Source organism: Misgurnus anguillicaudatus, chromosome 10, assembly GCF_027580225.2.
Source record: "Misgurnus anguillicaudatus chromosome 10, ASM2758022v2, whole genome shotgun sequence".
Taxonomy (NCBI): domain Eukaryota; kingdom Metazoa; phylum Chordata; class Actinopteri; order Cypriniformes; family Cobitidae; genus Misgurnus; species Misgurnus anguillicaudatus.
The window spans coordinates 35,095,322-35,111,589 of record NC_073346.2 but is presented as its reverse complement, the minus strand read 5'-3'; the positions used below and the strand labels follow the sequence as shown (position 1 = coordinate 35,111,589).

Here is a 16,268-nt window from a genome sequence, read left to right as displayed (position 1 = left end):
TAATTTGCCAGCACAGGTCACAAATAATGCAGCAGCAAACAAAAATGGAGAAAGAAAATTCTTCTTAAAGGGGTCATATTATAAGATATTTTTACGATGTAATATAGATCTTTGCTGTCCCCAGAGTGTGTATGTGAAGTTTTAGCTCAAAATACCACACAGATAATTTATTATAGCATGTTAAAATCGCAAATTTGAAGGCCTGAGCAAAAGTGTGCCGTTTTTGGGTGTGTCTTTAAAATGCAAATGAGCGAATAAAATGCAAGCACTGATCTCAATGATTGTGATTTGTTGTAATTGAAACTTAAATGTGCTGTCAAGTTGTACTTTTCTCCCTCTTTCTCTCTGCACTAAATTGCATTCCCATGGTTGGTTAGCACAGATCAAGGGGGCGGTATTATTGTAATTCGCCTTGCTACCTACCTCACAAAACAGGCAAAATCTGAACGACCTAATTTTTAACATGCTTGCAGAAAATGGCTTACTCAAATTAAGTTACTGGGTTAATCTTTATCACATTTTCTAGGTTGATAGAAGCACTGGGGACCCAATTATAGCACTTAAACATGAAAAACATCTTATTTTCACGCTATGACCCCTTTAAAGGAAAATTCATATACAAAACAATTGCTTAATGGTTCTGTTAAAAATGTAAACAGGCTGTTCTTATTTCCATAAAGCATCTATCTATGTATGTATATATATGATTAGAGTATTAAAAACCTGAAGTGTTAAATTAGGGTAAATTTAGAATGGACAAAAATGTGTGATTAATTTGCGATTAATCGCGAGTTAACTCATGAAATCATGAGATTAATCTAGATTAATTTTTTTAATCTATTGACAGCCCTAGTTATCTTTTTACTTTTACTTGATTAATATTTAAATTTGTTTAATGATCTGAAACATTCAAGTGTGACAATCATATTAGGAAGGGGGCCAACACTTCTTCACACCACGGTACTTATGCAGTATAAAGAACGTGTTCGGTTTTCGGCCTTTGGCTGAGTGTTTTATTTTATTAGGATTCGGCCAAGAATTTTCCTTTCGGTTCATCCCCAAGCCAGAGGCACAAGGCAGCAGGTAATAACAGCTGATAAAGAGCCCTATCACACAACTACAATATCAATATTGCGTTTATACAATGGTTTGTATAAACGCAAGTTTAATGGCAATTAATTGCCATTAAACATGACGCATTGGTGTCAGTTATACAGCTGAAACAATAGAGGAGAGTAGTGTTTACTAATCATTTGTTCTTGTTTATCATAGTCCACTTGTTTCGTTTGTTTAAACAGGTAAATTTGTGAGTGTGTACCATCTGTTCTGGCATTATTGAGGTAATGGTGTCACGCGTTGTTCATTCTGCAGCACTCATGTCATGTGTAACTTTCATAACATAAAGCAATGAAATAGCACCATGCCTTTTGAAAATTGTGTTTAAGTTGCCTATATCGGAAAACTTCTTAAGAACAACTCAACTTTGGTTGTACATTTATCCAGAGTTAAAGAACTCGACGAGAAATGCTTTCCTTTTTGGTGGAGTTGAGATTTGGGGTATTTTATTGTTGATTTTTTTCTGCGAGTTAAAGATTAAAGGTTAATTGGTTATTGGGCTGTTAATAGTCGTTGGAATGCTTTTGGACTCGTTTTGAATGTCAATCGGGTTGGTTTTGGTAAGCGAATCTGGCAACCCTGAGTGTACGGTTGCACACTTTTGGTTCGGATTATATAGAATGTAAACTAACATTTTAATTAGATTGCAATGATTAGGATGCATGTAAACTGTGCTGTTGTAACCTGCAATTGGATAAAATCCCTTATTGACCACCTTTTGTGCATGTAGAAATGCAGCTAATATGGGCCCATATTTTTGCACATTTTTGGTAGTCTAGTGCAGAGTTAAGTTAAATAAAAAATTGGTTACACAAAAAATAATTACATTTTTTGCCATGTAAATGGATAACAAGGATTATAAGTGCAGGAATCATCAGCACTACAGATATACAAAACCCAATCCTGCAGCGGGGAGTTTCTTCTTTACAGCGTCCTGTAGAAAAAAGCAAATGTTAAAAAATTAGGCAGTGTATGTATTGGAAAAATCAGTAGAGCTCAAACATTTCTAACAATTAATTCGGTAAGATTTAATTCCTTAAAGATTAGGGCTGATTAAGTAATAACATTAACACATTTTATTTATCTGGGTAAATGTTCATTTACAATTAAATAATAGAAACTTGAACAATAGCATTAAGAGCAAAGAATAGCTCTTAAAATATCAATATTGAATAATATCATAAAAGTGAACAAATACTTATTTAAAAATAACCAATTACAAATCTGTTAGTATATGTAAAAAATAGCATTAACCAGAATAAAAAATGCTCCAAAAAAGTACTGTTTGTTATGGTACATTCAAAGGAGGTGTAAGCGTTAACTCTAATGGAAGGCTTGTCTGAAGCGTGGCCAACAGCCAATCACAGTGGTCGCTACACATGCTCCGGTCTTCCATTAACGTAATTGGCTGGCTCTGCTTAGGTTATTTGCATAAGACGATATGATTGGCTGTCGCACGCGTTGCTGCTTGAAAAGTTGAGAAATGTTCAACTTCTGCCACGAGCAACGGCACTGGCCCTGTCCCAATGGCACACTCCGGACTTGTGGTCCAATTGGTCTTTTGCAAGGACTTCTGGGTTGGTAAAGTGTGCGAAGACTGCTGCAGTGCGGGCTTCGCTGAAGACCGCATTAAGGGAGCAAAGGGGGCGCTGATGAACACTCTTTGAAGCGCAGAAATAACAGAAGGGACACCCTATGGACTCGTAGACTAAGCGAGCATGCGCAATTTAAGGCCACAAGACCGAAAGTCCACATGAAGTGCGCCATTTGGGACAGGGCCACTGATGCAGCGCCGACGGATCCACAATTCAGTTCGGCAATGCATGACGTCACCCATTAAAAGTGAATGGGAAGCGTTACCGCTTCGCCTGTGTTAATGCACTGTTACTTCATGTTAGCTACTGCATAAACTAATGTTGACATAACATGTTACTGTAAAGTATTTATTTTAAACAGATTAACAGACTTAATATCATTAATCCTTTTATGCTTTACTCACATATGCCGAGCTTCTGCCAAATGAATAAATATAGTTGTTAAATGAATTATAAAAGATGACTAAAAAACATTTTATAAATATATCATTCAAAAAAATCGTTTAGCTTTTTTTAATAAAAACTTATCATTTTAGAGCTGGGCATAACTTAGAAAACCCCGTACATTGTAATCCATGTTTAAATACTGCAACATGGCCACTAAACATAGTAATGCAGCTTTACTTAATATTGTTGTGAAATACCTGGTTGAGGATGAAGTGTAAGTGCCGTGCTGAACTTTTGTGACAGTACATCCAGACTCATCTCTACTCTCACAGTTACTGTAGAGGTCAGATTCAAGGTTATGTTACTCTGCAGTCTATAGCGACCCCTGCTGTCAAGTGTTAGTGTTTTAACTTCATCTCCCATAGGTGCAAACCAAGTCACATCAGGTTCAGGGAAGCCATGAGAAGATGAAAGACTGATGGTGATGTTCTTACAAAGATACTGGACGGCAATTTCTGGTTCATCATATGGAGCTTACGGGAGAGGTGATAAAAGATCACAGAGAGTATTGTTTTAAATTAAGTGTGTAATTTCTGCACCACCAAGCAGGACTGCTAATAATAAGTGTATTGAATAATTATTATTGTTATTTTTATTATTTTATTAACATATAAAGATGTTCAGTATTGGTAATGCTTGGGTACTTTAAGTTTGTGGGGGAAAAGTTAAAATAAATAAAAGTTAAATGATAAGTGTATTGAAAAAAAGGTATTTCACACATAAATGTTGTTTTTACATAATGTCTAAAGTTTAAAATGTTCACTCACCTGCTACAAGTAGCTGTACCTTCTGTCCATAAGGACCATTGTTACATGTGACTGAACACTTGTAGTCTCCATCATGTTCTGGCTGAATGTCATTTAACATTAGTGATGCATTCCCTGTCTCTAGTTGGTCAGTAAAGAGAGACGTCCTTCCTTTGTAAACTTCATTCTGATTGTCAAGCTGATCACTGCCATTATAGAAGCTGTGCACCACTTTATCACCACGCTGCCAGTTTATGACCAAACTGTCAAAAACCATATTTGGTTTCACAGGAAAAGAGCAGCTGAGTGTGACATTTGAACCTGGAGGAGCTACAATCTTCTCCACAGGAACCTGCTGAGGATTCACCCTGGACCACAGTAAGAGACTGTGTGCTGAAGAGATCACATAAAAACACGGATGAGATACAGAACAAACCATGGCTGATTAAACCAGTAACTAACAAAAGCAATTAACAAAAGTACCCTGAATATTTTAAATATGAACATTTGGAAATGTTTCTAGTAGCTTTATTGTGGCATGATGTTTTGTGCATTGTTTACAGCTTACTGAATATTTAATGTTAATATAAAATTTGAACCTATTATTACTCAGATTGTGAATTATGATAAGCAACTAAGCAATTATCCAATCGACAGATTTAAAAAAATATATAAACTCATATAAATTAAGTCAGTCAAAAGATATGCATATGCGTTTTTACCATAGACTGTAAAGGTTTTTATTCACCAGAATACTCACAGACATCCCATCCTTAAAAAACTGATTTCTGGGAGGTAGCTCACTGACCACACCCACCCCAAAAAAACAATTATAATAATTTATACATTAAAGGTGCGGTTTTTGTGATCCCATTTTTCAAACTGTAGTTAGTGTGTAATGTTGCTGTTAGAGCATAAATGAAGAGTTTGGTTCCGAAACGCGATAAACACCATTTTTAAAAAATTAGTTACCCTTCAAAATCAGTATTGTATCAGGTCAGTATTAAAAAGTAAATTCTTAAATCCCGTCCACACATGCTCGGTTTAAATTAAATATTCATCCACACGATAAGGCAAAAGCACTCTATCAAGCGCTGTCAAGAGCATGCCACACCAGCAGGCGGGGATATAATCCAAATCGTGTTCCGCAATATAGTAAGATAACTGAGCATCTATCTGTATACATGTTAGAAGCCCTGTTAGCATAGTTATAATTAGCAAGATACGTCCGCCATTGCACAGAATCATCAACAAAGGAGTCAGCGGCGCACAATCTTGACGTCAAACACAGTGGATAACGGCGCACACTCTGACGTCGCAAGGTAAAACCCCCGGTTTTACTCTCTACATGACACCACTGTAGCCGGGGTTTCTTAAAAAGCTCACCCTGGCCGGGGTTTTCAAATATGCTCGGTTTCAGTGCCCTGATACTGAGGTTTCGTGTGGACGAACGGCTGAACCGCGTGAAAAAACTCACGGTTATAAAAATACCCGTGTCCGTGTGGACTAGGCCTTAGTTTACACAAAATCCGCCGTGTTATTTTGTCATCTTTTCTTCCTTTTTTCCCAAAACGCAATAAACGCCAGTCCTAATCAGAAATTAGTTAAAATGGATTTATTGCGTTTTGGAACCAAACTCTTCAAATAATGCCTGCAAAATTATAAAGCTTAAAGTTCAGTGCCAAGCGAGATATTTTCTTTAACAGAATTTACTTTTCATGGACTACAGAAAACAGGTATTTTGGACTAAAGCCCTCTACTTTCCGGGTATATGATGTTAAAGGGCCGCTAAAGGCCAATTCGCACTGGTCAAACAACTACCAACTCCAACTGATTCCAACAGACACCCACATTCTAAAGTCTCATTTACTTCGATCCAACAACTGCCAACAGGGGTTTCACACTGGTCAGACAGACTCCAACAGACACATCTGTTGGAGTGTGTCTGACCAGTGCGAAATGGCCTTAAGTGTTTTCAGCAATAAAACATTCTGGTACCCCCCGAATGTGTCTATAAAGTTTTAGCTCAAAATACACTACAATACATTTTTACAAACGAAACATGAAGATGTTATATTGTGCACCATAAACACAATCAAAGGTTCGAAAACAACAAAAAAAACCCGGCACCTTTAATATAAATTATACATTATAATATGTTTTAAATTTAATATTATGACATTCAATAGCATAGCTTTTTTCTGTGCTACTGAAATGGATGATATCTAATGAATATGTTTCACCCCTGTTTAAGAAGGGGTATTCTTTAATGCAGTGGTTCTCAAACTTTTTCAGCGTGCGGCCCCCCTTGTGTACAGTGCATTTCTTCGCGGCCCCCCCAAAGAAAATTTATGACAAATTTGTTCTAATATGTAAAATTTTAATGAAACAAAACATATAAAATTAAAAGAAGTGCTGTTAGTTAGTAGCCTTATATATTTTTTGGTTTAATTACACAGAATTCATGATAAATTCATGTATTTTATAAAATGTCATAAAACTGGGGCCCCCCTGGCACCATCTCGCGGCCCCCAGTTTGAGAACCACTGCTTTAATGTACTTAATGTAGTATTTTTCTGTATATTAAAATTTTGGAACCTGACCTCTCTCACTCATCTGAGGTGGGATGTCTGCATTGATATGCTTAGTGATGAAAAACATGCAAAATATATACTATTTTACTTTTATAAGTGAGCACTTCCTCCAAAACATACCCAATATGACAATAGTAACAGTCCATTCCAATAGATTTCTTGGCGACCTCATCACTACTTGTGCAAGCAACTGAGAGGCAGAAAGAAGAGACATTAAGTCAAAATGCCAAGCAGTTGTTGCGTGGAAAATAGTACCAACACCAACAGCACTGGGTGCTGATGTTTAACATACCAGTAGCTATTACGTTACTAGCCTAACATGATAATTCATACATGTATCACAGTAACACTGCAAAATTAAAGACAGAAAAACAGATCCAACTAAAATCAAGTTTTATCAATATACAAACAATAAAGAAAGCTTTAATACATAAAGTTCTTGCAGTAGCGGCTCAACAATTGGGCTTCCTGCCTCCATGCGCGCGCACCCTGTAATGTTTGTAAAGAGGAAACCTGTGTATAAGAAACAGTCTCTAGAAAGATAATACAAGTAGGGTTGGGCGATGTCCCCATAAATTGGCAGTTGACGATGGTTACGTAAACCATCGCGATGGACGATGATATCGTTAGGTGGGAGGGGGGTATTTTAATTTTTCGTTATTATTCGTTATTATATAATTATTATTCGTTATTTTACTTTATTACTTCCACTTAAGAAGACTTGTGCACTTTTTATTTTAATATATATTTTACATAAATACTATTCTGTACTTAAAATCTATTATTTTGTTATTTTACTATCCCAACTACTATAGGTTGCACATAAGGGGAAAAAGTAGCTTTAATCCACTGAAGAAGAGTTGTGCACTTTTAAGCACTTTTTAATCTCTTTACATAAATATTTTTTTCTATTTAAAAGCTATAATTTCGTTATTTTACTAACCCAACGACTCCTCCGCGCTTTCCAAATTTTGCACGTAAATATCTGCGTATGTGCCACCAGTACTCCGTCAGAGAGCGGGTCTTCAGCACCGCGGGGAGCAGCCAGCACTTCAATCCGCAGCTTATTAAAACTAGACAAAGTGAACAGGGCCAGACACATCGAAATTTAAACATGGTCTGTGTATGTAAATCCCGCGTTTCGGTCGGAGTGTTGTTCCCGTTTTCTTGTTCTTGACGTTCGCTGAATTCTGAGTTTATATCCTAATCTGCCGCTTCAGTGCAGTATAGCCTCAATGTAACAATGAGCACGATCTCCCGAGACACTACAATAGGCTACTAATAAATGATAAATATGGGCTGTTTTCTTGTACAAAATTAATTATTTTAAGATAAATGTACAACATGTAAAAAGACAAGATTCTAGCAATGTCAAGATTAGGGATGGGCATTTTCCAGTAACTTACTATTACCAGTAATTTACTATTACTTTTAATATTTAATTTTTCGAATATTTAAGCTCTTAAAGAACGAATATTCGTTTATTTAAATTATGTTAATTAAGACATGCGTGTTTTGTATTTTTCATTTTGTCATAATTTCACAGAAGGCTTAATTAGGAAATATCCACAACAAGCTAAACTTATATTCTGTATGTATATATATATATATATATATATATATATATATATATATATATATATATATATATATATATATATATATATATATATATATATATATATATATATATATATATATATATATATATATATATATATATGTATATATGTATGTATTTTTAAGTTGAAAACATTGTAAAAAAATATATTTTATTTATATATATTTTAAATTCTTCTTAAAAAATATCCTACAGAAAAAAATGCGTTAAAACTTAATGCGGAGCGAAGTCTAGTCAAAACCTTAGTTTCAAGTCGGTCGTTAGTATTAATTCATTACTGTTTGATCTTACATACATTATATTATACCAAATATTATACACTAACCCCAAATCTAAGCGAAGTTTGAGGACTTGCGAAGTTTAAAGTTTGAGGACTTGACAAAGTAGGCTATCATCATTTAAACAGACTCAAAACACCAAGAGCCCGGAGCAAATGAAAAAACACATCTACATAACCGACTGCTCAGTCGCCATTTAAATATCTTCTCAGTTTAGTTTGACATGTATTTGTGAATAAAGAAAACCGTATTTATCCTACCTGCTTCGGTGAAAGCCCGTTCTTCTGACTAGATACAATAATGCTTTGCTTTAAACTGCCATGTGCAGTTATCCGGTTCATTTTCAAAAGAGCACCGCATATAATAAATGTTCTCCGTTTCATTTCGTTCTCCGTGTCTGTCTCCTTATTAACAAAATAAAGTAGACTTTATAACAGAAAGCTTACAAATCTCTCATGATGTGTTGATTCGGGCGGCGGAGAAGCACGTTTAATAACACGTGAGCCCTCACTGAGCCAGTGGCCAAATACGGCGCGGCGCGGACAAACCCAGAGATAAAAGGAAAAACTTAAATTCGTCTGCAATCTGCATTGCCAAACAATCAGAAATACATACAAATTAATGTTCATGTATATTTTACATTTAAGTCTGTAAAAGACAGTATAGATGAAGTGAAAAAGCATCAAATAAGTTGTTACCCTTTGGTGGCACATTAAAAACAAACAAACATTCGAATAGCATTTTTTAAATTCGAATTATTATTGCCATTCGAATATTCGAATATCCGTGCCCATCCCTAGTCAAGATCAAATGCCTGACAGGATATTTTCACAGACTAACACACGTCACGTCTCAGGCATAGACTACAGTATTTAAAATAGCATATATGCATTAGTTATATTTTCTATTTAATTTATAGAGCAATTCACGCAAAGATATTAGGTTAACTATAGTCTATATAGAAGAGAGTAAGTGTATGTCGACTCGCAGCGGAGTGGGGAGGGGGCGTGGCATCACGATGGTGACTCTCCATCGTGATGTCAGTCAACCATCACGATGGACGATGATATCGTCTATCGGCACAACCCTAAATACAAGAGACTATTATGATGCTTGATTCTGATTGGCCAGTCACAACATTCCAAGGTACAGTTTAATATTACAATAGCATCCAAAATAAATATATATATATATATATCCATGGGTACCAAAGACGTCACTTCTGCCATGCGCACCACCATATTCGTGTCACGGAAAAGCGCAAAATCAACTATTAAAGCGTCATGAAACACTAACCAACACTTTTTTTTAGATGTAAACAAAGTTAGTTGTGTTGCACATCATAAAAGAAAATTATAATATCTGTTAATTTTAACATTAGGAGAAAACTAGTTAATTTTTAGTTTTTTTGTAATATTTTTGTCTTCCGGGTATAAACTCCATATCGTGTAAACGTCACAGGCTGTGACGTGGCTAATTACTGTAGTACATCATAACCGTCATTAATATTTATAAGATAGCGTGTTCTTATCCAGTGCGGAGACGTTTCGCCTTTGTGTGTGCGCGCGTGTGCATGTGCTCCGTGTGGCCAGGTCAGCCGAGGAAGGGGTGTCTGCGGCTCAGGACAATCGCACATGGATACGGATCTGTATAGTAAAGTAAATGTGACTGCCCCATTACGCACACTCTGTAAATACGTTGGATTATTTTCCCCACAATGCTGTCAGGACTAAAGTTAGACTCACCATCAACTGAATTTGCTCGCCGGGAAAGCTATGGGAGGCAGGTGGACTTTGATCTGTTCTGAGCGAGGGGCAACCTTCCGATCTCTCTGATAAATCCAATACGGAAGTGATTTAACAGCAATTCATCGACTGGCCGCTAGAGACAGGCTCTAAAAGGAAGTCAATTCCCATAGACCTCCATGTTAAAGACACACTATGCAGTTATTTTACCTTAATATAACAGCTTCAAAGTTATTTTAGTGGTAAACAAAGTCATAATAGGGCGAATCATCCTCCTTTTGAAGCTCGGGTAGGACGCCGCTAGCAAACCACCAATGCAAGCTTGAGAGAAGTGCCCCTGAGAAATCACGCGAGAATCACGACTTGCTTTACGGCAACGACGTCACACACGTTAGGCTTGTTCGACTTCGTGTGGCGCTGCAAGAACCGACCGCCAGATGACGTCAAAGTACCGCGAGAATGATCCGAGACGGCACTTTGACGTCATCCGGCTGTCGGTTCTTGCAGCGCTGCATGAAGTTGATCAAGCATATAACAACAACTGCACGCGCGAATTTGAGACGTGAGGCTTAACGATTTAAAAGTTAAGAAAGCGCGTTCGGAAGAGAGTAGGAAAAGGAATCTGACCGCGTTAGTAACCGGACCAAGTGTCCCACTCGGTCAGGTTTTACTCGTTGGCGTAAGCTAAAAGACAGCACTGGATGGGATGCTGATCTGGCGATCTTGTTGATGGATTAGTAAGTAAATCTCTCATTTGTAAACTTGTTTGCGGTCTATGTTGTATGTTGTTGCGCTTGCTTGTAGTATGTCATGCGATTATCATGACAACAGTTGTCAATATGTCACATAATCATCAGGACATAAATAAGCCTAGAGGTTGTAAATAGTATAAACATGCACAATTTGCAAACTATTATGATAAATAGCAATAATCATGTATAGTGACATTATAACGAACAATGTTATGAAATAATGCAACGTACACAATTAACTTTGTCATGGCATTTTGTAATGTTTACTTGTGATTTAGCTGCAATCATTATAAAAATCATTATAACGTTATAAGCTAGCAATCGCGGTACTTTATTATTATATGCACTCTACACTTGGAATAAACTTCTTATTATCCTATTACCATCATCTGTAATTTAGTAGACTATGCAGTAGCCAAATATTTGTATGAAATTGTGAAACATTACCTGGTCATTATCTTTGGAGTACTAGAGTGGGAAATTACGACAGTTGCAAGTATTCTCCAGCGACTCTAGGGGTCGCTGTTTGACAAAAACGCCGAAATGCATAGAGCGGCTTTATAATGGCCAACTTTACAGTAGAAATTAATATGTAAACAGCCTGGTACAAAAAGTGTTTTTGGTCTGTATAGCTAACTATGACCTTTATGATAACTGTAAGGGGGGTGAATTTTTTTGTAACTCATCCGTTTCAATTAAATTATATTATGCCTTAAAGTTTAGCATAATTAAGGCTGTGGCCACTTGAGTGAAGCTTGAACAGCCACTGCCGTCACTAGAGTCGAGCTAGCCGGGCGTGGTTTCAGCAACCAGTCACCTCAGCTTCACCCACGTCCCGCCTCTTTACCCATTTTCACATATGCGCGAGTGATGCGCGGCCAAGATGGCAACGGCAGGCACCGCTTACTTTAAGCTTCAAAAACGATATTCAGAAACCTGTGGGTGACGTCACAGACACTACGTCCATCTTTTTATACAGTCTTATACAGGTTCTGAGGTACCATGTCGTGAGGACTTTTCATTATCTTCAAGCACACTATTATTTCAACTATAACAGTTTTACTTTACCTTTTTTAAATGAAATATTATATTTGTTTAATCATTTCTGTAATACTGCTAATCTTGGTAAATCTTAGCTTATATCAGTTGCCCAACCCACTCATCGCTGTTCTTCTCACAGCATCCACGTCCATTTAAGTCGCATTTTTTAAAATGACAGTAAGGTAGACTGGAGCTGAAACAGGGGGGTTTCATGACGCTTTAAAGGACATGTTCGGTATTTTACACTTAAAGCCCTGTTTTCAGATTGATTATGGTGAAATAGAACGGTTTTGACTGAAATTTCGACATATGCCCTGAGAATTTTCGCGTATTTGTTTCTCACCTCATACCTCTACAATGGGTTTAATGGTCCACTGGAACAATCCTTCCTAAAATGCATTAAACTTTCGTTTATAAAGTCGTGAAACTCACCGAGTGGTCAGGGGTGTTCACTGATATGCTCACACAAAAATCGCTGCAAAAGATGCTTTCCAACAGGTGTTTTAGCATTTGTTGTTAACTTGTGGACCTATTTTTCCAAACGCCTCAAACCCGTATATTCTTCCGCTGAGAGCTTGAATTATAAACACTCCAGCCCGGGTGGTGGCGCTAATCCGCCTTTGCCAATTGCAAGAATAGAAACAGTTCCCGGCGCTGAGTAATACCGTACCTCACAGCACACCTAATACATGTCAATGGAGTTGGCAAAAACTACGATAAAACCTGTTGGAATGCGTCTTTTGCAGCGATTTTTGTGTGAGCATACAAGTGAACACCCCTGACCACTCGGTGAGTTTCACGTCTTTGTAAACGAAAGTTTAATGCATTTTAGGAAGGATTGTTCCAGTTGTTCCAGATTGTACCATTAAACCCATTGTAAAAATGGGAGGTGAAACACAAACACCCCAAACTTCTCGGGGCAGCCTCATATGTCCAAATTTCAGTCAAAACCGTTCTATTTCATCATAAACAATCTGAAAACAGGGCTTTAAGTGTAAAATACCGAGCTTGTCCTTTAAATAGAAATTAAAAAGGTTTTATAAAATAAATAAACTATAATATCTGTCATTATTTGTAGTGTAGACAACTTTGGTGAACATTTCTGGCTTTAATTTACAAAAGCAAATAAACAGCCCATCTCTCTAGCACACTAATAGCCCTGCACCCCACAGTTTAAAGTGAATCACATCTTCTGAGTACGCATTATTAAACCATTTAGCCTAACTATGTCAGACATCGTACTTCCGCTTAAGTTCATTATGCTTCTGTACTAATAATGCCGCGTTCTAGGCAGAACTTCCACTTGACGGCCACATAACCTCATAATTGAGTCAAAATGTCCATTGGCGAAAATGTATATAAAAATAGAAAGTTATTTCTAGTAAAGTAAACAGATTAGGGGAAAAGTGGTTTAGAACGTATAAATCCATGCATGACTTGATAGCTTGATAGACTTGATGCAATCAAAAAACAATCTGCAACTTGATGTTAATTTATTTGTCTGTTTTTCATTTGTTTCTTTGTTCTATTTTATGACTTACTGTTTACTTGATTGTTTAATTATTTGAGATGTTTTTACTATAAATTTAGTTGTTTAAATTCTGATTAAAGCCAATCCTTTATTTTGCCAATCGAACTCCTTTGGAATAGAATCAAATTGTAATTCAGGGTTTCTCTAAGACTGTTACAGCCAACAGCACAATTTAACCTAGGGCTGGACGATATGGTCAAATTTTTTATCGACAGTGTACTTCTAAATTTCGGTCGATACGATATAAATCCGATAACGGTATATATGTATACAAACTTCTAAACAAATCAATTTACCATGTCAATGAAGCCTCCTCCTGTAAAACTATATATTTACAAAAATAAAAATGGTATAAATAAATTGATTTTCATTTTTTATTTGTATTTAGCCTTCATACAAAATTAAATGTAAACTCACTGACAAATAATCAGACTTTAGGGCTCACCTTTAATATTAATAAGGTTCATCTGAATGTCAGTCAGTTATAAATGCTGTGATGCAGGGGTCTCTAACTAATGGATCATTTTAATCACAAATTCTTCAGTCACAGTATTAACTTTCATAGTTCCATAGTTTTGATCAATTTACTATTATAGTAATATGTAGAAAACAATTATTAAATAGCCTAAGTGAAAGTGACCCTAAAACTTTTGAATGGTAGTAGGCTATTTAATGATACATAAGATAGTTGGACAGAAACATTTATATCAAAGCTCTATTTGTAATTACATAGCAAGCTACATAATCATATATTAGATACTAGCATACAACATCACAAATACTCATAACGAGACCAATAGCTGCCTACATACTTTTATCTATTGCACGTTTCTTTCCCCCTTATTAACACGTGAACCTGATTTTTCTCATCCGAAGTTCATTTTGTGTTGCATTACATCTTCTTTTCTCCCTCCCTATATGGTGTCGTCATTGGAAGCTGTGCCTTGACGCGAACTAACTAGGGGTGGCACGGTTCATGAAAAAAATCCGAACCGTTCGGTTCGCTTGTCTCGGTTCGGAGCGCGTGTGTGCCGTACGGTTCAACGGTTCATGGCATGCGCAATGTAGCCTCATGCCCTGTATGTGACCCCAGATAGCGTGTTCCCCTTTCGCGAATAGCGCGAAAGAAGAGGTGACTGGTGTGGAGAGTGCTGCCGGTCATGTTACGTGTAGAAATGGCAAGAGGGAGAGAAATGGAAGTCTGCCCGGAGTTGGAGGATGCGCCAGTGTCGTATAAGTTTGGTGTGTGGAAACATTTTTTATTTCATGTTACCTATGGTGACAGCGGAAATAAAACAATAGATAACCACACGCGACAGCCTTCTCTCCGCCCATTTATCTAATCTGAGGTAATGAACACTGTTTTACGTCTTTTCGTATTCAGCGCTATTTTTAGCCTTTCATTGATAAAACGAAAGTGGCTGATTTCCGCGTAGTTTCATTTTGCTAGCGTGTGAAAGTTGCGCGATCTTATTTCACAAACTGCCCCTTAAAGTAATCAGGACAGAAGTAGTCAAAAGTGGACAAAAGAGACCTATTTAAATATAACAGGTATAAACGTTATGTTTCTCTCTCATCCACATATACTCTCTGCAGTATTTAAGCAGCCTCTCAGTAATAAATCTTAGAGCTACACTGAAGTAGGCATTTTGATAAATGCAAGTTATCTTTGTGTGCTAAAAAGGCACATAAGTTCATGTAGATGGCAATACACATTCTCTTTTTTGCCAAATAAATGAAAAGCATGTTGAAATCATCAATGTCTTCCCTCTTGCTGTATCAAAATCTCACCTGGCTTTTCTCAGAGATGGTCCCAATAATGTGCTTAAAGTCAAATTCAGTTTGTGCGTGATTACATGATATAACTTTTTTAATACTGTATCCTAAATTATGGATAATTAATACATTAATAAGATAATACATTTCTGGAGGCTTAAAAATTAACAATGTTAGAAAATAACAACAAGAACCGTACTGAACCGAGAACCGTGACCATAGAACCGTGATACGAACCGAACCGAGGGTTTTGTGAACCGTGCCACCCCTAGAACTAACCCCACACCTCCTTCTCGTATTCTGAGTGACAGCTCTTCTCTGAGCAAACAGCTGATTCAGTGATTGCATAATAACAATGATATGATTTGACGCGAGGCACAGACGAACGATTTAAATCCGATCAGGCATTACGTTTTACGGAATGCGGCGCTCATGGTTATACCGCGACATATATCAATATTGAATTATTGTCCAGCCCTAACATAACCCATGCATATTTTAATCTTGTGAACCTCCTGGGAGTATTATATTGATCTTCCTCTGGTAGTTGTGGCTGCTGTGACCATATACCAGGCAGGGTTCCTCAAATCTTACTGTGCATTCACACCAGCCGCGGAAGAGGCGGCAAGCGCGGATGAATTACATGTTAAGTCAATGCAAACACGCGATTTTGCCGCCTCTTCCGCGGTTGGTGTGAACCCACAGTTACCCTAATGCTGCATTCACATCAGCCGCGGAAGAGGTGGCAAGCGCGGATGATTTACATGTTAATGCGGCATTCACATCAGCCGCGGAAGAGGCGGCAAGCGCGGATGATTTACATGTTAAGTCAATGCAAACACGCGATTAGGCATCCTGTGGCGCGGTACACGCGGTAGCCGCGGCGCGGATGGCGCGGAAGGCGCGGGGCGTTCCGCAGGAATTGAGCGTTGCCGCGGGAAACGCGCAAGTTCAAAAATCTGAACTTTGGCGGAATTCCGCGCCGCGTTAACCAATCAGGAGCTTGCTGTAGTAGTGACATGATTA

The 16,268-nt window shown here is 37.3% G+C and overlaps 1 protein-coding gene across 1 annotated transcript in view; it reads right to left on the bottom strand.

Moving 5' to 3' along the window:
• Nucleotides 1-16,268, bottom strand: part of LOC129448625 (CD276 antigen-like) — a 53,192-nt gene that overhangs the window by 4,966 nt on the left and 31,958 nt on the right. The window contains exons 2-4 of the mRNA XM_073872490.1: nucleotides 3,926-4,297; nucleotides 3,356-3,631; nucleotides 1,943-2,050 (exon numbers count right to left, since the gene is read on the bottom strand). Of these exons, the coding sequence (XP_073728591.1) occupies nucleotides 1,943-2,050; nucleotides 3,356-3,631; nucleotides 3,926-4,297 (756 nt within the window). The remainder of the gene's footprint in view (nucleotides 1-1,942; nucleotides 2,051-3,355; nucleotides 3,632-3,925; nucleotides 4,298-16,268) is intronic.